The sequence below is a fragment of the Glycine max genome, chromosome 6, assembly GCF_000004515.6.
Source record: "Glycine max cultivar Williams 82 chromosome 6, Glycine_max_v4.0, whole genome shotgun sequence".
Classification (NCBI taxonomy): domain Eukaryota; kingdom Viridiplantae; phylum Streptophyta; class Magnoliopsida; order Fabales; family Fabaceae; genus Glycine; species Glycine max.
Window position 1 is genome coordinate 50,478,368 of NC_038242.2, and position 20,617 is coordinate 50,498,984.

At 34.1% G+C, this 20,617-nt stretch overlaps 3 protein-coding genes across 3 annotated transcripts; all 3 read right to left on the bottom strand.

Moving 5' to 3' along the window:
- Positions 1 to 2,512: 2,512 nt before the first annotated feature.
- On the bottom strand, positions 2,513 to 4,708 carry IF7GT6 (isoflavone 7-O-glucosyltransferase UGT6). Its single transcript, NM_001367072.1, has 2 exons — positions 3,844 to 4,708; positions 2,513 to 3,422 (listed from the first exon to the last, which is right to left on the bottom strand). The coding sequence occupies exons 1-2, from the start codon at positions 4,601 to 4,603 to the stop codon at positions 2,743 to 2,745; spliced, it is 1,440 nt and encodes a 479-aa protein (NP_001354001.1). The 5' UTR covers positions 4,604 to 4,708; the 3' UTR covers positions 2,513 to 2,742.
- Positions 4,553 to 7,640, bottom strand: LOC121175092 (UDP-glycosyltransferase 88F5). The gene is made up of 2 exons (XM_041016782.1): positions 6,747 to 7,640; positions 4,553 to 4,682 (listed from the first exon to the last, which is right to left on the bottom strand). Exons 1-2 carry the CDS (start codon positions 7,510 to 7,512, stop codon positions 4,672 to 4,674), a joined length of 777 nt encoding a protein of 258 aa, XP_040872716.1. The 5' UTR covers positions 7,513 to 7,640; the 3' UTR covers positions 4,553 to 4,671.
- Positions 7,641 to 9,531: 1,891 nt separating this feature from the next.
- On the bottom strand, positions 9,532 to 20,556 carry LOC100787625 (chloride channel protein CLC-f). Its single transcript, XM_003527521.5, has 9 exons — positions 19,780 to 20,556; positions 16,986 to 17,388; positions 15,069 to 15,263; positions 13,930 to 14,384; positions 12,991 to 13,095; positions 11,666 to 11,896; positions 11,306 to 11,518; positions 10,677 to 10,909; positions 9,532 to 9,902 (listed from the first exon to the last, which is right to left on the bottom strand). Exons 1-9 carry the CDS (start codon positions 20,158 to 20,160, stop codon positions 9,821 to 9,823), a joined length of 2,298 nt encoding a protein of 765 aa, XP_003527569.1. The 5' UTR covers positions 20,161 to 20,556; the 3' UTR covers positions 9,532 to 9,820.
- Positions 20,557 to 20,617: the final 61 nt, after the last annotated feature.

A 20,617-nucleotide genomic window follows, 5' to 3' on the forward strand; every position in this document is an offset into this window, starting at 1 on the left:
ATTTTCGTAATTGAATGTGTAATGTGTTGACAAATTCGTTCTCAAAGATGAAAATTCAAATTTTAATCACCAAAAATAATAAAAAGTACGATAAATTCATCAATTTAGTAACTTTTGTCCGTTACTGAAAGAGCCTACGAATTTGTAAGCACTCTACACATTCAAGGCCGAAAATAGTTATTTATCCAAAATATAATTTAATTTTCATCTTGCCCCCCCTTTTAATCGTTGCAAGTATAACATTACAATAAACACTTAAAAAATATAGGAAAACACGCGTAAGTTTGGAACAAACATAATAATAATATTGATTAATAAGCATAATCTATTTGTTGTTCTAAAATTTCTAATGTGACAACATTAGGTAGTGACAAAATCAAGTTGAGTATCATTTTGTTGTAAGGATTAAGTTAATGGTTGTTCATTTTTGTTTGAGTCTCGTATTTTGGGTAAAATATTGTCACATTAAAAATTTCAGAGCAATATACAGACTATGCTTATTAATCAATATTATGTTTATTATTATGTTTTTTTTCTAATTTATGCTTGTTTTCCTATTTTTAAGTGTGTATTGTAATATTATGCTTGTAACGATTAAAAAAGAAAAAAAGATGAAGACTCAATTATATTTTGGATAAATAGTCATTTTTGGTTTTAAATATACAGCGCTGACAAATTCACCCCTAAATATACCGTAATGGACGAAAGTTAATGGATGGATAAATTTATTGTATTTTTTTACTTTCAGGAACTAAAATTTGAATTTTTATTTTTCAAGAATAAATTTATTAACACTCTACACGTTCAAAAATGAAAATAACTATTTACCCCTTATATAATTTGGTTTATGGTAATGAGTATAATGCCTACTTCAAATTTTAGCTATGCAACAACTTTGATGTAGGTTTCAACCACAACTATGATTAATAAAAAAAAATACGAAAACTGTCCAACTTTTTGTTAGATCACCGAAAGGGGAAAAAGTAATACGAAAGCAAACTATGTATTAAGCAATACATGCAAAATTTTATAAATTAATTAAACAATGATAACTGATAGGTTGTGTGTGTTTATTTCTTTTTAAGACCCCTAAGTGGCCTACATCCTTTATGAAAAGAAAATTGATAGAAAAAGAAATTTGAAACAATTGACTGTTGTCGTGGGTAGGAGTGTGTCTGACATTTACACATTTTTTTTGTTTTGTTTTACATCACCTTAGGAAAAGAAAGGAAAAGTGTACGTTTAAATATTCATTTTACTTATTTTACTATAATAAAAAAATGATATCACTAAAATTATGTTAATTATCATTCTCCAATCTCCATCCTAAAATTCTCAAAAAAAAGTTTTAATCCTAAAATTCCTACCCATTTAAACACACACACAAACTACAACAAACAAGGAGCATATCAAACCATGAAAAATGTGAATGTGAATTCCCCTAACCCAGGTGGAGGTGTGGTCCACCTAATCCCTCCCAAACAATGTTCATGATTTGAACCCCACTTATTCATATAATGTGCATCATCATTGATTCCCCTTCCGTATTAAGACTTCCTACTCCTACACCCTTATAACAATCCTTACATCATGTCTGAATGCAAAATAATATTTGTAACAACATTCAATCAACACCATCTATCCAAAGTTGACAAGACAAAACAAAGTCTAAAGAGTTAAGACCATGGAAAAGAAAGGCAAAAGTTCAGGTTGTAGATTGGTCAATTATTTATGCCTTTTAAATAGCCAGAAAAGCCACGCACCCATTGCTAGCTAGCTAGAGTCTCCAACCAACAATTAATCCTACTTTGTTTTCCATTTTCAAAAAAATGCAAAATTTACCACAAACAAGAAGTTGTCAAAACTGATGAAAGAAAATAAGCAAGACCACAGATCAATTACTAACCACAATGCACTTAGAAATTGAACCTATCAGAGCATGTAGATATTACTAAGTAGGAAGTAAGAGGAATTGGGAGTCCCCATTTTCTTTCCTTTTAAAACAAATGCAAAACTTACCTCACAGAAGGGACATAACAAGCAAGGACGTAAAAACAACTTTAAAGGGAGTTGCTAACCTTTTTCTGTTGAGTAATTGTATGTTTTTTATCTTAACAGTGTCTCATAAAACTTCATTTTCTAAGAAAAACTGTAATTTTATTAGGAATTCATATATAACTTTAAAGGGAGTTTCTAACCTTACTTTTTTCTGTTAAGTAATTGTATCTCAACAACAGTTACTCATAAAACTGCATTTTCTAAGAACAACTGTAATTTTTTTAGGAATTCATATATAACTTACAATTTCTTATGCAAAATATCAAACTTATGTACTCATACCACTTGATAATTTTTATGTAGAACATAAAATCAATTAATCTAACCCATTGAATTGAAAAAATTCTTATAAAGTAAATTAACTTTATAACAGATAACATATAATTTAAAATATAAGTAAATATCCATAAATAAATAGAAATAATATAATAATGAATATCTAAATTATATCAAATTTGATATACATATTTAGAAAGATGATATTAACCACTTCAACATTATTAATGCCACTAACATACAAACTACAATCCAAGTAATCATAGTTTAAACCCACTTGAGAACACAAAGCAGTTTTACAACACTAGGATATATCAGAATATCAAGACATATGCGTGAATTATTGTAAATATCATGCCTTTTGTTTTGTTTTTTTGGTCTTTCAATTTTTAATGATAAAAAAAAATGTTACACATGAGTAGTCCATGATTGAACCAAATTTGCAAGTGCTGTTTTAGAGGATCCAAATTCCCCAACTGCAGCCAAAGCCATCTCTTTCAGCTTCAAACTCCTCTCCCTAATCTCCTCTGACTCCATCACCTCCCTCACTCTCTTCTCCACTTCCTCCCCACTCACGAACCCATCTTCTTCCCTTTGCTCCACCGCAACAGCCACCTTCATCTCACCCACCATCACGTGCATGTTCACGTGCTGCTCCGCGTACAGCGGCCATGCAACCATTGGCACCCCGGCAACCACCCCTTCCAGCACCGAGTTCCACCCGCAGTGACTCACGAACGCAGCCACCGAGCCGCGGCTCAGCACCTCCACTTGTGGGGCCCACGAGCTCACCACCAGGCCCCTGTCCTTGGTTCTCTCGATGAACCCACTTGGCAACACCGAACTCAAATCGAAATCCATTGTTGTTGTTGTTGTTGTTGTGTCGTGAATCTGCTTTGTTTTTTCGTCTTGTGTTGGCCTCTTCACAACCCATAAGAAACTGTGGCCACTCTTCTCCAACCCATTTGCTATTTCTCTCAGTTGTGACACTGAGAACGATCCACGGCTTCCAAAACACAGGTACACCACGCTTCTACTTGGTTGTTGATCAAGCCATGACAAACATTGTTTACTCTCCGTTGTTACATCTGATTTTTACAGAAACCAAGCTTTTGTTACAAACAAAGCTAAGAATTCAATCAACCAAATTTGCAAAGGACTGTTTAGATACACTTAATATGGAACGAGTTTGGTTAATTTATAAATTAAATTGTACTAACAAAAAGTAATTAAATCAAGGACTAAAATATACCAAATAATATATTTGGAGTAAAAAGAAGTTAACAATGACACTCCTTGATCCTTATAACTTAAGTGAGCAAACCGACAAAGAAAATTATCTTTCTCATCTGCTTATCCTATAAGAACGGTGTATTAATTTGGTCCATTAATGTTCCATTCTATTCATCAATGCAGAACAATTTTTTGTATCGAATGGAAAAAAGAGGAACCTTTTTGAAGAACAAAATTATTTAATTCATAAGACGAGAACGAGATCATTGACAAAACCTGATTGTTGGGGTTCAGCGATGAGTGGTCCTATGTAGTACACACCAGGCACACGTTTCGCGTCTGGAAAGCACGCGCCGTCCGCAACGGCATCAACCGCCACAGGCTCCAGCTCTTCAAACGAGTTCACGATGATCCCACGCGCCTCCGGAAGGCGCGTGCAGAACTCCAGCATGTCCCAGTAAGCAGGGTCGTCCCTCTTCAACATTGGCTCCGGCATGTTCACGGCCCTCAGCGGCGCGTTGCCCGGCACGCGCAGTTCTACCCCGACCATATCCTTAAACGACACGTGGGTCTCTTGGTGGAGTTTTGGAAAGTAAGAGAAAAGCGAGAGAACGGCGGCGCCGGAGGTGAAGAAGTAGTAGACGGGGATTCCCAATGAAGAAGCCGGTTCCATTGCGGAGGTGCAGAAGAGATCGATTATGAAGGCTTTGATATTGGTGGATTTGGTGATTTGGGTGAGGGTGGTGGCTACGTTGGGGGTGTTTATGTTGATGAAGTTGAAGGCTTTGGCGGCCATGCTCACGGTGGTGGTGGTGGAGAGTGATGTGTGGGGGAGGCGGTGGAAGAAGATGGAAGGGTGAGAGATGGAGATTCGGTGTATGTAGGTGTCGATAGAGGGGTGGTCAAGGAGACCCGTGGTGAGAAGAATTGTGATTGAATGAGCATGTAATTGGAGAAGCTTAGCAAGCTCAACCATGGATACAATGTGGCCTATGCCTGGGGCTGGATACAACACTACTGTGTCTTCTTGTTCCATTTTTGTTTGGTTGGGTAATGGTCTTGTTTTTGTTTATATATTGGAAAATGTTTGATGGATACACCCTATCAAATATTCCCTTGGAGAAAAAATAAAATAAAATTTAGGTTTAATAAGAAAAGAGAGATAAAAGAATTGAAAAGTTTCTATGAAATATTTAAAATTAGAAGGTATTCATGCAGGATGGAATGAGAACGTGTTTTCTAATTGAGTTGACTCACTGTTTAATTTTTTTAGAAAAAATAACAAATATAAAAGATCGATAACTTATAAATTAATATAGTAAATAAATAAAGAGCTTGATGTTTGTGTATTATTATGTTGTCTAATTATAAATTATCATTTAAATTATTTTAAGAAAATAAAAAAATGAAAATTTTCTCGAAACTTTCTGGTCCATAAAGTTATTGTACATGATTGAATAATTGTATAAATTTTTGTACAGTGTATATAATTTTTCTCATAAGTAAAATATAAATCTATCAAAAGATGAATATGTTTTTACAATTAATTACCAAAAATGTTATCTTATTAAATTGCCCTGATACAAATATTTTCTAAAAATTATCATTACAAATTAAATAAATGTATTACAAAACAGCATAACATTCCTAATATATATAGAGAGAGCATAAAATGGTGTAAATAATAAAATATTTAACCAAACACGGTAAAAAATTCAACAACAACAATTTAATAGGCCAACGCAACCACTTACTCTTTGCCCGTTAGATTTTGCTAATTATTCAAGTTGAAGGGTTGATTTACAAACCAATTAAACCCGTTTTAGTGAATTAAAAAGGTTTACTTGTCGACGGATTTAACCCATTATTAAGAGCATAGTTATATTTTTATTCTTTTTTAATACATTTCATTTTTGTTTAATGAAATTTTACAAAATAAGTAGTATATTTGTTTTCTTTCATTTTCAACCCAAACAACAAGAAAAGAGAAAAAATAATTATACCTTCATTTCTTTTGACTTACTCTCTTACCCAAAAGGGTTTTGGGAGTTGTTGGCCTTGGTGTGGGTGTGTTCATGGTTGATATGGTTCAGATTTGCGAGAAAATAAAATTCAAATTGGTTTGGATTTATAATTTTTTCTCTCCGCACCAAACAAATCCAATTATTAATGGATTGGTTTGATTTAAATTATTAGATGTCCGACTAAAAATTTAGAATAAAAAACAATTTTGATTTTTTAAAGTAACATAATTTTATCTTAAATTTGACAAATAATATTATCATAAAATAACGTAAGCAAGATATTTAAATGTAATTATCTTATACCAACTGAATAATTGCATAAATTATATAAAAAAGAAACACATGATTAATTGATTGATTAAATCTTAAAACTTCCTCTATATATTAATAATAGAAAATAAATAAATAAAATTATTCAACGTAGACCTTGATTCTAAAAGTAAGCTAAAATGCAACACAATGAAAAGATTCAAAAGTGGTAATAGTATGTAAGTTAAGTATTAAAAAACAATAAAAACAAACAATGATAGATATATAGATGGTTTGGTTCTGATTGATTTTAATTTGAAATTTATGGATTCTACATATCATCGTGGGATTTTAATTGATTTGATTCAGATTCAATCCAAAAAAAAAAATCAAATTAATCTAAATGGTTTGATTTGAATGGTTGGACTTGTCCTTATGAGGAGTATGTCATCCTATTATTTGTCTGTGTTTTGTTTTTCTTCTTAGCTTTTATTAGTTCATTGATTTGGGCTTGCATCTAGTATGTGTTGATTCTTGAGCCTAAAGCTCTTGGACAATTGGAGTGTGCGTGCATGGTAACGTGCCTACGATCGATCTATCATACTTTTTAAGAGATGCTATTATCCTAATTAATGCGATTCATTATCATTAATTTCATGATGTTAATTTGTGGTGAAGTTTAAGACTTGATTGTCTTTTGGAGGGCTTGGAATATCGGACATACGTGAATATTTGTAATGTTGAAAATATAAAATGTAATATGAATATCATATTAGTGTTGAATATTGACACAGACACGTGTCGAACATTGTACAGGTTAATCGTGCTTCATACATTATTAATAACTATTGAATGGTATGAGGGAGAGAACTTAGAAAACTGATTATTCAACGAAAAGGACAAGACCTGATAGTTGTGGTTCAGCGATGAGTGGACCGATGTAGAAAACCGGAGGTGCTTCTTTCGCGTCTGCAAAGCATGCGCCACCGGCTACGGCGTTAACCGCCAGAGGCTCAAGCTCCGGAAACGTGTTCACCACAACCCCACTCGCTTCACCAAGGTGCGTGCCCAGATACAGCATGTCCCAGTACGCAGAGTCGTCCCTGTCCAACATGGGTTGCGGCATGTTCACGGCCTTCAGCGGCGCGTTACCCGGCACACGCACTTCCACACCGACCATGTCCTTAAACGACACGTTCGTTTCTTCATGGAGTTTCGGGAAGTACGAGACGATTGCGAGACCGGCAGCACCAGAAGCGAAGAAGTAGTAAACTGGGATTCCCATTGAGGAAGTTGTTTCCGTGACAGAGAAGCAAAAGAGGTCGGTTATGAAGGCTTTTATGGTGGTGCTGGTGGATTTGGAGATTTTGGCGAGGGTGGTGGCGACGTTGGGGGTGTTTCTTTTGATGAAGTTGAAGCCCTTTGCGGCGAAGCTAACCGTGGTGGTGGTGGTGGGGGCGATGTGGGGGAGGCGGTGGAAGGAGATGTAAGGGTGGGAGGTGGAGATGCGGTGGACATAGGCGTCGACGGAGGGATGGTCGAGGAAGCCGGTGGAAAGGAGGATTATGATTGAATAACTGTGTGTTTGGAGAAGCTTGGCGAGTTCAACCATGGAAACAATATGGCCTATGCCTGGTGCTGGATACAACACTACTGTGTCTTCTTGTTCCATTTTTGGTCGGTGAAACCTTTCTAGTTAATTAATGTTGTTTTATAAATTTGAACTGCATGTGCTTAAGGTCTTAAATTTTGTTGGTTGGGTAATTTATATGAGTAGTGATTTTCTCCAAGGATAAATATATTATATATGTGTGGTGTCTATATTCTTCCATAGAAGTAAAAAGAAGAAAGAGATAAATAATTGATTATTATAAATAAATAAAAAATAGATAAAAGAGATATATGAAAGTGTTTGTATTTTTTTCTATATCTATCTTCTTATCACAACATGTAATTCATTATTCAAACCATCTAGCGCCAGTCTAGGATTGCAGTTGAAATAAAAAAAACCAGAACTTAGGTTCGATTCTTAGTTTTACTATTCTACACCAAAAAAGTATCCTTGATCTATTATACACTATTCCTTCCTTTTGCTGTATATGCATGTGAAGTAAGTTAACGAATTTTCAAAAATTAATTTTGAATTTGCATATGAGTTTAAGTTAAAATCACATAATAGTTTTGAATGAGGAGGAGGAGGTAGGTTTGGACCGTTTGGTTGGAATGTGGAAAGAGGAGGGAATAGTAGTGAGAACTAACAAAGCTTTCATTTTGAAAGGGACGGCTGAGGAAAATATTGGTTAAGTGAGTGAGACAGTATTTGAGTTCGAAATATTGGTCAAAGACGGAAGTTGGATAGAAGATCATTTGATGGTGGTTTATAAATTTTTATGAGTTTCAATTAATAATAAAAATATTTAGAAGAGTATATTAATAGTTCTCATCGGTCTAATATTGTCTTTGGGATCGAGAGAGTTGAGCTCTCTTTGACAAAATTATGTTTGATTACAGTAAAATGAAATTAATTATAATATTATGCTAAAATTACTTTTACCAAAACTTTTAAATCAAATCAGTTCGAGATTTGATTTCGTGTTTTTAACCAAATTTCACTTTAAAATTGCTTTAATCAACATGAAATTGTTGATGACGAAAATCTGTTGAGTTTTATGTGTTTCAATTTGAGTCAAATATTGAAAAGACAATTTTTTTTTATCTTCATTCTAATAAACATTTTTTTATATGGGATTCTTGGAACCAATTTGATGGTTCATTTTTGTTAAACTAAAAGTGTTTAACATGTGATTGAGTCAAAATCTTTAATTTAATAAATTCAATTAAAATTAATTCAAGAACTAAAATTTAGTATATGTTTTTTATTTAATACTAAACTACCAACAGATTTTTCAATTTAAAATTTATTATGGACTTAAAATTAATTTTTCAATATGTGAAACTAAACCGTTAAAATTTATTTTAAATCATATTAAATTATATTTTTTATGAGAAAATTTAGATGAGTTGAATCTTAAGAGTCATCAAAATTTAGGTGAGCTGAACACTTAAAAAAATACTTTCAGACTACTTATCAAAAAGGTTATCAAAAAGGTTCTAACATCGACACAAGAATCAACATAGTTTTATATTATTAATTAGTTGAAATCACCACTACTCCACTAGTATGACTTTTAAGATAATTATTATAAAGTCAACCAACTTATATATATTGCTTTGTGCTTGAATGACTATATAAAATTACTAGTGCATAAAACTATTTTCTTAACCTTTTATACTATAAACCAATAAAAAAGTTACTATTAGTGTGACTTTTAATTTAGTGATTGCAAAAGTCATCAAATTTATCATATATAGTACTATTTGATTAGATGAATGTGTAAAACTGCTTTAATCTATTAATGCATAACTTGTCTTTTTTTTCTAAATGTTTTAAAACAAATGTAAATTAGTGTCGTAAAAATACTATTTAAGACATGCTTCAATCAACCATATTTCGCTATTGAATTCTCAAAAATAATAATATATTAGTATTGGAGATGAAATTCACAAGATGAACCATGGCATAACAGAATTTTCATAAAATAAAATGGTATCGAAATTAAGTATGCTTTTGCTTTGCCTAAAAAAAAGTCCAATGTTGAGGAGGGAAGAATAGAAATACAAAAGGAACAAATTTCAGTGTTTAAACACCTTTTTTTCTATTTCCCATCGTATTCCGTAGTTCTTTGCTTCTCAAGAGTTACTTTACACGCTGCAGTGTCCTAAATTATGCAAAAGAATCTCAAGTTATGATTTAGACTTGTGGGGGTTGGAAATACTTTCTTCCTTATCCAATAACCATTATTTTGGCACTAGAATATACATGAATTATATAGTCTCACTTTTGAAGGCAACCAAGGGAGCTTCTTGCTACAACCTCACTATTTCCTTCATAAGAGCAACAAAAAAGATTGACTACAGAATTAGTGCCCATTTGTTGTTTTCACAGCCAAATTGTTATCTGTCCTATTTTGATGGGCTGTCTGCCTGTGATTAATATCTTTCCTGCACATAGACATTAGACAAATATATCAACAAAGGTAATATGAATGGAAACAATAATTACTTGGCTACAAATTGTTCTTAGACATTGCCATCAGAATGATGAGATCAAAACTTAGAAGCCAATTGTGACTTCAGAGAAAAGTATTTATTATACTCAACTACCAACTAGCAGGAAGAAAATGTGGAAAGAAGATAGATTGTGTTAAGATATGATTCTGTTATAATATGGTAGAGATTAAGATATGATTCTGTTCACCATATTATAACAGAATCATATATTATCATATCTCCCAAATCGCTATCATATCTCAACAAATAGTAACAGTACTTAGGCAATTAAATGTGTCGGAATACATAATCACATTCACACAGGAAATATACAAAATTGTGCTCTATTTTTATAATAATGTTGTTCAACAAATAGTGGCAGAGAAGAAAAGGCTATAAACCTTTAAAAGATCGATTTCTTATCTGCCTGATTCCTTAAGTTCTTCGAACGTATCAAAGACTATCAGGAAAAAGTTGGGTAAGTAGAAATTTTAAAAACCAGCTTTTGTTCAAAATATAGTCAGTCTAGACAGACAAGAAATGAGCATCATTCCCATGTGCTCAACTAATTAAACAAAATCTAGTTTGCAGTGGAAAAAAAGTATTCATTGTATTATAAAAGATACAAAGGACATAGCTAAAAGGCATTTTATACGTGAAAAAGAGAAACCCAGATTTAGTGTTGTGTAAGAGTATAATAAACAAGTATCAGATTCTAAGAAAAACCTGAGACATTGCCATAGTGCATCATAATGAAGAAGACCAACAATTCTCCTCTTCATTTCTCTACTGTGATCTACACCACGTTTAACCACTGGTAATTGCTTAATGTCCTTGGCCTCCATCAACTCTTTGGCCATAGCCAAACTAGTATTTGGATAGCAGGTTAAGATTCCTCGCTCTCGTCCACGATAGCTCATCCCTCGAGTACAAACAGAGGAAACAAGGCATGTGTTTGCCTGTCAAATATCCAATTTGAATTATCATTAGAGATTTATAGAAGACTGGCAACAATGAAGTACAGACATTATAATAAATTAATGACAATTCTATCCTAGCAGTATAGCATGAAGATCCAGACATGAATTTTCTCAATGGTACATTTAAAATCCATTCATCAAAGCATTATTATAGTTTATAACTCCAAAAAAAAAATGTAGTAGCAATTCTGTTCTTGCTAGACCAAAATCTTGAAAACAGTTGGTTCAGTCAAGTTTGTTGCTAAAAATATTTCCGAATACAGTTCTTGCTAAAAATGTTTTTTTTTCATGAATTATGGAAAACAACTGGTTCTAAAACAATTTGCAAACAGACATGGCTCTTGAATACATAAATAACAGGCATTTTCTACATACATCCACAATCCCTGAATCGCCATTCGAAGTGTCATTAGACTTCTGGGACAGACACCTTTTAACGTCACCATCTGTCAATATTCCTTCTAGAAAATCTTCTTTATCAACCACCAGCACACAATTCTGCTGGCTGTCATGCATGCATTTTATTGCATCTTTCAGGGTTGCAGATGACAAAACCTTCAGATATTGTTTTGACATGGCCTGAGAAACCTGAGAACCAAAAATATTAGTGTCAAAGGCAACAGAGTTTACAGATAAAAAAAAAAACAAGATAAAGAAGTCAACATGCTGCAGAGTTAACATCAGAAGATGGAAATGACAGTCATCAGAAGGAAATGCGAAAAATCTTTTCTCAACCTGAAGATTGTCCAGAAGCAGTTCCTTATCAATTGGTTCAAGATTAGTGCCATCAACAATACGGAGTTCTAAATCATTCCCATCATTGGCTTGTCTCCAGTTATCTTCATTATCATATCCGGCATGTGAAATTGGAGAGTATCCTCTTGCTGATTTACTTGAATCAGGTGTCTCACTCTCCTTCACCCGGTTTGTCACTGAGGGTACCCATATTGCCAATCCAACAGCTCCCTAAGGGCAAGGTTCACACGACAAATATGAGAACATTAAATATTAGCAATTTTCACTACAATAAAAAGATGCACAATTTGCAAGTTAAGGGAGATGGGAAACCTGAATAAAACAAGAAGGTTGAAGTTCAAAATTAAAGCCACAAGTTCTGGTTGATAGAAAATTCTACATGCATTACAAAGCCGGAGTAGTTGAAAAAAAAGTACTTTCTCTGATTTAAAATATCTGCCGTTTCAGATAATTACACAAGAATTAAAAAAATCTATAAAATAGCCTTGATTAATTTAACTGCATTTGACTAATTTATCCTTTGCTAAAATATTCAAAACACCCATCACTCCATTAATGCTCCCTCTCATTCCATTTAGTGAAGATACCAATCAATACCACCTTCATTTTCTAAAACAACAGATAAACTGTAACAAAACAAACTTCCTAAAGCAACTGATATTTTGAAAGAGAGAATAATGCAATGAATTTATGAATTCAAAACCACATTAAAAGCTAATGCACTTCACAGACAATAGATCATGTCCAACCACACTAAGTTTAAGAAACATGCAAGATCATTTGAGAGCAATTTTAGAGGGAGCAGCATAAAAATAAACAACTGTCATAAATCATAATGAATTGTAGGGTTAAAGTTGTTAACGTGAAAAAGAGAGAAGGTTGCATTAAAAAGAGTTGTTTATATAAGCAATTGTTGCATACCAGAATGGCTACACATATACATATGAACTTGAAGAAAGAGAAAAGTATGCAACTCTTCTTTCAATGCATGGATATAAATGTTAATATACTTTGACTTTCAACTCCAGATCAAAATACAACAAAGCCATGGCTTCATAAAGAAACAATTTCTCTTGCCATGGTGTAAATATCAGATATATAGAATTATGGATAACCATCAGTGACACAAAGGAATCATGGTCAGAGTAAGCCAATCATCTTTAACAATTCAGCTACCAAAAAGAAAGATATTTACAATTAACTCATTTTGGTAGTCATAGGAACTACTAGAACAGCAGAAAACTACACATGCAACAAACAGTAATTTTCCTTTTTTTGGTAAGAGAATTCTATTGAAGGATTACCATGAGTGGAAGCAGTATCCTATAATCTTTTGTCAGCTCAAAAAGAAGTAGAACCGATGTCAAAGGAACAGAACAAGCAGATGCTAGTGTAGCAGCCATTCCAACCTGCAGAAGTTAGATTAACTTGTAACTATCTGAATCTTCATCAACCAAATCAGTATTATTGTTAGCAGTGACATTTTGTAACCTACATACTTTATGATGTGTTTGGTACCAAAGAAAATAGAAGGAAGGAATAGAAAAGGAATGAGTACTAGTAAAAATTCATTCTTTCCAAAGTTTGGAACACAAAAAGGAAAGGAAAGAATGAAATGAGTGGGACCCATAAAAAAAAATAATAAAGCAATCCTTCCTACACTAGCAGCTTTTCAAAACTTTGAATTTTGCAGCAAATTTTATGTGTAGAAATTAGAATATGTAATTGAAAATAAACTATAAATAAATAAATAGTTTATGAATAAAAAGAAAGTAATAAATAAAAACATTTATATATAATATGATTTGTAGTGTCAATATTTTAATATTTAAATAATAAAAAAAAAAAAAACTTCGTACCCCATTGCCCAGAGGCTCTTCGCTATGCGAAGGTATGGGGGAGGGATGTTGTACGCAGCCTTACCCTTGCATATGCAAAGAGGCTGTTTCCGGATTCGAACCCATGACCAACAAGTCACCAAGGCACAACTTTACCGCTGCACCAGGGCTCGCCCTCTATTAATATTTAAATAATAAAACTAAAAAAATAAAAATATTATTTGTCAACTTTTTATTAATTAAAAATAATTATTTTTATTCTACACTTTACTTTTCTTTCCTTTTCTTTCTTACCAAACAACCTAAAAAATCATCTTACTTTCCACTCCTTTTCTTTCCATCTCGTTTCTTTCCTTTCTCTTTCTTTTCCATACCAAACATACTCTTACAGTAAATTCAGCTTACCAGAGCATATGCTGGGGGCTGAGCAACAGCAGTATTTCCAGGAATTGCTGAATTAATAACTTCAGCAGAAAAGCCTCCAAATACAGCACCAGCTGCGGCACCTATCATTAAACTCGGTGCATAAAGACCACCTACTAGCCCAGATCCCTTGCAAAGAGCCGTTGCAATAACCTTAGCAGCTACCAATTGAGCCAGAAGCCATATTCCAGGAGCTGAAGCACTCTTTCCAGTACGTAGAATTTCTTCCACATTTGTGAAACCCCAATACAATATTCCAGGATATTTAAGAGCAATGATCCCAGCTCCAAAGCCACCTAAAGCAGGGCAGACCACGGTAGGAATGCCAAACTTATCTTGAATAATCTTAAATAATTTGGTGAACCAAGCAACCAAACGAGTCAGGGCCACACTTATAACACCACATAGCATTCCCAATATCAGGTATAAAGGTAGCTCTGCATGCAACATCATGATGAAATATCAGACAACACATGAATCAGGGTAAGGTTTTCTTCTATTGAAAAACAAATAAGTTAAGATTAATATTGGTTGACAATAGAGCTTATGTACCAGCGACTAACTCTTAGGCCTTTCTATTAAAACAGATCATTGGAGCATAGGTAAAAAAGTTTCAGATCTATACAATGTGATTAACAGGGGACTGAGGCTTTGAATAAACCATTTTAGAAGACAATGGGGAAAAAATAAAATAAATCATTCTATTTTGTGTAGACTGTAGAGAGAGAAAATTGACACATATAATGAAAATTGTTTCTCAACTATGCCACATATTATGAATATAAAAAAAATACAATACAATTTTCTTAGTTACTATAATTTACATGATACATTGACAGACATAACATACATTGAATATAAAAACAGATTGGATACTAAAAAATGTGGAATTGGGAAGTCAGAAGTACTTTTCATAATTCATATATGCAGTACTTTCAACAAAATCCTCCCAAAAAAAAAGTGTCGTTAACCTCATCAATACAATCAACAATAAATTCAGCAGAAAAAGTACAGCAATTCCTTCTCATTGGGTAAAAAATGAGATACCAGATTTGAAAAGGCAAATATGATGACAAACCGAAACCATATATAATATACGCAACAAGGTTAAGGAAAAGTACCAGCAGCAGATTTCAAATCATACTCGGGTATTGTAAAAGCTGATTGGGTCCCCTGTAAAACATTAGATACAGTTGACGAGATAACAGAAGCCAATATAATCATGGCAGTTGTAAATGGGGGTGAGTTCTCTGCACGAAGAGGCCTCAGCACAGTTTCAATAGCAAAGAAACAACCAGCAACTGGAGCATTGAAGCCTGAAGAGAGGACAATTGAAAACTAAAACAACCAACATTTAAAAATCCAAAGCATAATAATCTAGATTCCAGATGCTGCAAAGTAAATCCATACTCTTAAAAAAGAAACAAGATCAGCAAGGGAAGAAAAGATTGATTTAACTCTCTAGCAAAGCTAGGTGCCACAAGATAGAAGAAAACTGTACAGGGACTTGATCTTCACATAGGAAAGAAATTTTCATTCACTCAAATGAGGTTTATTCATAATTTTATAGAACTGACATTGGAACACAATATATAACAGTTTATTATATTTAATCTGGAGCTCCATTAAAAAAGCAAAAAGAAGCTACTAAAAAGTATGCGTGTAAACTTACTGCTCAATAAAAATTTATAATGATTTGTTCAACTTATTTCCTGTGACCTGGCAACAAAATTAAATGCCCAAAGGGCTACAAATTTATTAGCAAAAATAATTCATCTCTCATGAGATAACATCTTATTAGGACCCCACCTCCTGCAACAATACAGTTTTTTTAGAAAACAATAATTTAAGACAGGAAAGGGAACAGAGGATAGATCACGAATCCTCTTAAGGCACAAGAAGGTGGGGCGGGAGCAAAAATAGATCATATAAGCAACCCCAAGTTTCTTTGCTTGTCTGACCCTGTCCTTTTGCAACAGGATATTATATAGAGAGCAGAGTTAAGCTATAACTAAAAAATTGAAAAGAAACTAAAACTACAACCAAAAAATCTTCTGCCTCTTTTAGGGTGTGTTTGGTTTAGAGGAGAGAAATAGAAGAATTTTTTTTTAATTAGAGTAGAGTGTAAAAGGTGTGGGTGCCACAGAATATAGTACAAAGTTTCTTTGGTATATTATTTCCCTCCTTTAAAATAAGCAAAGCCTTATGGGATACGGGTGGTTTTCTTAGCCCCTAAACTCAGCCAACGGTCATTTTCAAGAGGATTCTTTGTCATATTTTCAAGGGATTGGAGTACTTTGTCATATTTAGTTTTCTCTCGACATAATTATTTTTCTTGTTTCTTTCAGGGGATGTTTCAAACTTCTCAACAGTACTTTCTCTTTTTCCTTGATTAAAAGTTTCTTTTATTAAAAAAAAAGTGAAAAATCTCAAGGGCAGGTTGAGAGCTGGTTGTCAATGTCTCCGAAAGGGCTACTTACGGAAGGTCTGACCAGAAAGGCTGAGTGAAGCATCATAGAGTGCAGCCACCAAGACGTCAGCTCTCAAGGGCAATGCTATGATAGGGTTGTGGGTATTATGGGGTGTCTAAGTCCCACATCGAGTAGTATGGGATGCTCAGTGGAGTACCTAAGTGGTCTGGTTCTCCCCCCTTAATAGCTAACTTTTAAGGGAGGGTTCCCCAAGTGTTTGGGTGCTTATCAGATAGGAGATACTGTCCTGTGAAGAATAGCAGTCCTGTAGCCAGGTTATTTTCAGCTATGGTGTCAAGATATAGCAGTTCTGCATCATTCTTCTTTTATGAAAAGAAAGTAGAAAACAAATAGCACATCATGTATACTAGGATATTTTAATTTTGGAAAATCTACAATGAGTACAACATGGCAGGCATATGGTAAACCAATAAACAACTTTTTTACTAATTTCTCATTGGTTAAATCACCATTAAAACTTTCAACTAGGTTTAAATGACCATAATATGAAATGAATAAACATAAAATTGAGTTTTAAAAAGTGACTTTGACAATATTGCCAGCTACCTGAAGAAATACCAGCTGCTGCACCAGCCGCAACAAGTGCTATTTTCCTTTCTCTGTCGTGTTCCATCATTAGTGAGAATCCATTGGCACATGACTTCCCAATATCAACACTAGGACCTTCAGGACCCAATGAACACCCAGTACCTAAAGTAACTGCAGCCTGGATAGCCTTTATTGTTGGAAAGATTCCTGCAAGAAAATCAAATCCTTGTGTTTGAGAGGAAGTGGATTGCTTTATTTGGTCCAGTATTTCCAGTAAACCACACATCATGCCAACAATGACTCCTCCAGTGACAGGTATTAAAAGGATTCGATGCCATGTATCAGCCAATCTCTGAATACGAAGCCAGGCAGCACCTTCAACTGGAGTACCAGCCCATACCCATTCATGTATTACATGCACCTAGATGACCACATTTCATTATATATCAGATAAATCATCTTCCTCATCGGGTTTGGCAAAGATCCTTACATAAAAAATAGAATATGCATAACCAGATAGCCCAAAACCAAATGATTTTAGTTTTCACTGTATAACAAAGAAACAGACAAAAGACAAGTATCAAAGACGGCTTGCCAAGCACGACAGAATAATTTATAAATGCCCAAGTTCTTACCAGACAACATTAAAAGAAAATATATATATATATATATATATATATATATATATACACACACAACTACAAGCAAGCCTTTTCCCACTAGGTCTACATGGATCAAATGATATCATAATGTTCCATTGTAAAAAATGTCTACAGACAAATTATTGAGTTCTAAATCCTTGATTGTTTCTCCTAAATTTTTTATTAGTCTCCCTCTGCCTCAAACCACTAGGATAGCCTCCATCTGATGTACTCTCCTTACTGCACTTGTGTAAGTCTTCTCCACACATGCCAAACCAACTAAAATGCGACTAAACAATAGAAGCAATAAAAAAAAGAGAACAGCCACAAAAAGACTTATAGCTGCCAACAAGATTAGTATAAAAAAGAGAATTTGTAATCATTTCAGTCAGTTATGATTTATGCCGTTTTTCCTAATACCAATGAAGAGGCAGACCAACAAAGCACATGAGAAGAAATTGCCACAAGCATAAATTATGGGGCTGTCTAATTCTTAAACCAGCCCTACTACTTTTTAACATTTAAGACAGTACTAACTTCACTTCTATGTTTTAACATTAGAGAAATTGTCATGTACTTCAAGAGCTCTACACCAGTGGCCAGTCCAATTAAAAAACATATAAAATAGCAGACAACATGAATACATGTCATCTGATTACTCATAATATTACAATTTGCAAACAATTTAAACAAGATCTAGGTCATCGAAACTCAACTATTACTAACTCTTTCTCCTAACATTATATTATAGTATGTTTTTGTTCCTGTCCATTGAGATCAATGTTCACATAACACACATTTCATACACGACAAACACATTTTCGTTTTAGAATCTGAACATCTTGCCTCCATTATATGAACTTGTATAAGAAACACATCAACAAAGCCCAACCAGGGCTAAGAACAAGTTGAAATCCAGTATAGCAAGCAACTAAAGAAATGTTATTTAGTGAGAGATTAACCATAACAACCATCAATAGTCAATACTTTCACCAATGGTACATGAATCAAATGACAGCATGATGTTCATTCGTAAATCCACTATAGGCAACCAGTGCAAAGAAGTTGAAATCCACTATAGCAAAGCAACTCAAAAAAATTCTTTAGCAAGAGATTAAAAACAACATTAGCATCAAGCCTTTTACCAATGAATGGAGTTGGCTACATAAATCAAATGGCACCATTTACCTCAGTCATAAATCATGTTTGCGGACAAACTATAGATCTCTAAGTCCTTCCTAGTGGTTTGGCCAATAGATTCTATAGGTCTCCCTTTGCCTCCACTAATTGGAACTGTAGTAGTTACCAAGCCCATAGTACGGTATGTCGTTCTTGTAAGTACCCAGCTCATCACTTTTTATATCTTAAATCACTTTCCAACAAACTTACCTAAACAAAAACTGTTTCTATTTATACACGGACAATATAAAAAGTTTTAAACAGTCATCCAATCACAACCCAGGTATGGTAAGTTTGTTGACTTTTAAAATAATTATCTTAAAGTAATTTAAACGGAAATTTATGATTGGATGATAGTGTATAACAGTTTTACGCTGTCAATGCATAGACATTTATCATCAGCTTTTGTTTAATAGTGGGGGGGAATATAAGTAGCTGCAATGGCAGTAATCACATACTGTATTTTCTTAGTTTCTGGTTCCCATCGAGACTGACTAAAGTCTGAGTTTGGAACCAGTTCACTGATGTTTCATGCTAATTTGTACCCTTAGTACCTCTGGTACTTCATTATCAATATAAATTATCTTTGCTGATAAAAAAAAATGCATAGACATTATAAACCTTTACTGAAATAATCTAATTTTCGCAATTGTCCTAAACACATCCTAGTAGAAGACTTCCTTTAAAGAGAATCCAATATGCACTAAGTACTACACTACTATGGCAAATTCAGTACGCCATTCACAAGGATATTGAGAAAATCATGTAACTATCAAGGTTTCTCAACCGAGATTTTGACCACAACGTCAAGGTTTTCGGACTCTTAGCAACTGCAGTTGCAGCCACATTTGTCTACAACATCAAGGATCGCAATGAAACCGCAATTTAAAACCTCGGTAACTACAAATTGGACAATCCTCCATGTGATCTATAAGACAAAAACTACTGAGAGTTAGAGATTAACAAAAAAAAAGAATGAAAATTCGGCATACCCCTTTATTGAAAAGTGCCACAAATAGCCCAGTGGTGAGTCCAATGAGGCAACCAATAAGAAGCAACGCCCATTCAGGAGGTGCACTGTCCCCAAGCACATCAACAGAAGAATCAAGATCCACATCGTGGAGATGCCGATTTTGATCTCTTCTATCTCTATCTATACCCCTATCCCTGTCTCTATCTCTATCTTCTTCTTTCTCAATGCGCTTCAAACTGTGTCGGTGACCCGACAACCTTAACAAATCCCTAAAACCTTTGTTGTTGTTGTTGTTGTTGCCACTGCTGCCATTGACGACCGCCAAAGCCAATTCCGACCCTCCAGACTCCACGTCATCCTCGGAAGCCCCGAGAAGACGACGCTGATCGCTCTCCGACATTGAAAATTTTCCTCAGATTCCTCCCAAACCCATCAACCAAATGGCCTCGAATTTCAAAAACTCACGTCCCAAATCGCGTGAATTTCAAAACCCACGACTCAAATTACTTGAATTTCAAAACCCATTACTCAAATTCTTTGCTTTTTGAAGATGGATGGAACCAAGGTGGGTGGAACGATGATTCCAAACGAATGGATCTTGCGGTGACGTGGCGTCACTGTTGCATGTGGCGAAGAAGTAGCCTTAGGCACGTTTCCAATATAACTTTGTTTATTTGTTCCTTTTATCCAATCAAAATCAAAGCACTGTTTGCGTCTTCTTTACTTCTCACAAACCTTCTCTGTCTGTGGTGCGTTCTTCTCACAGACCCAGAAAGCGTGTTCTCATCAAAGTTGAAAACTACGTCCCCTCTTTTTTTTTTTAATTTATAATAATTCACGGCCATCTAAAATATTGT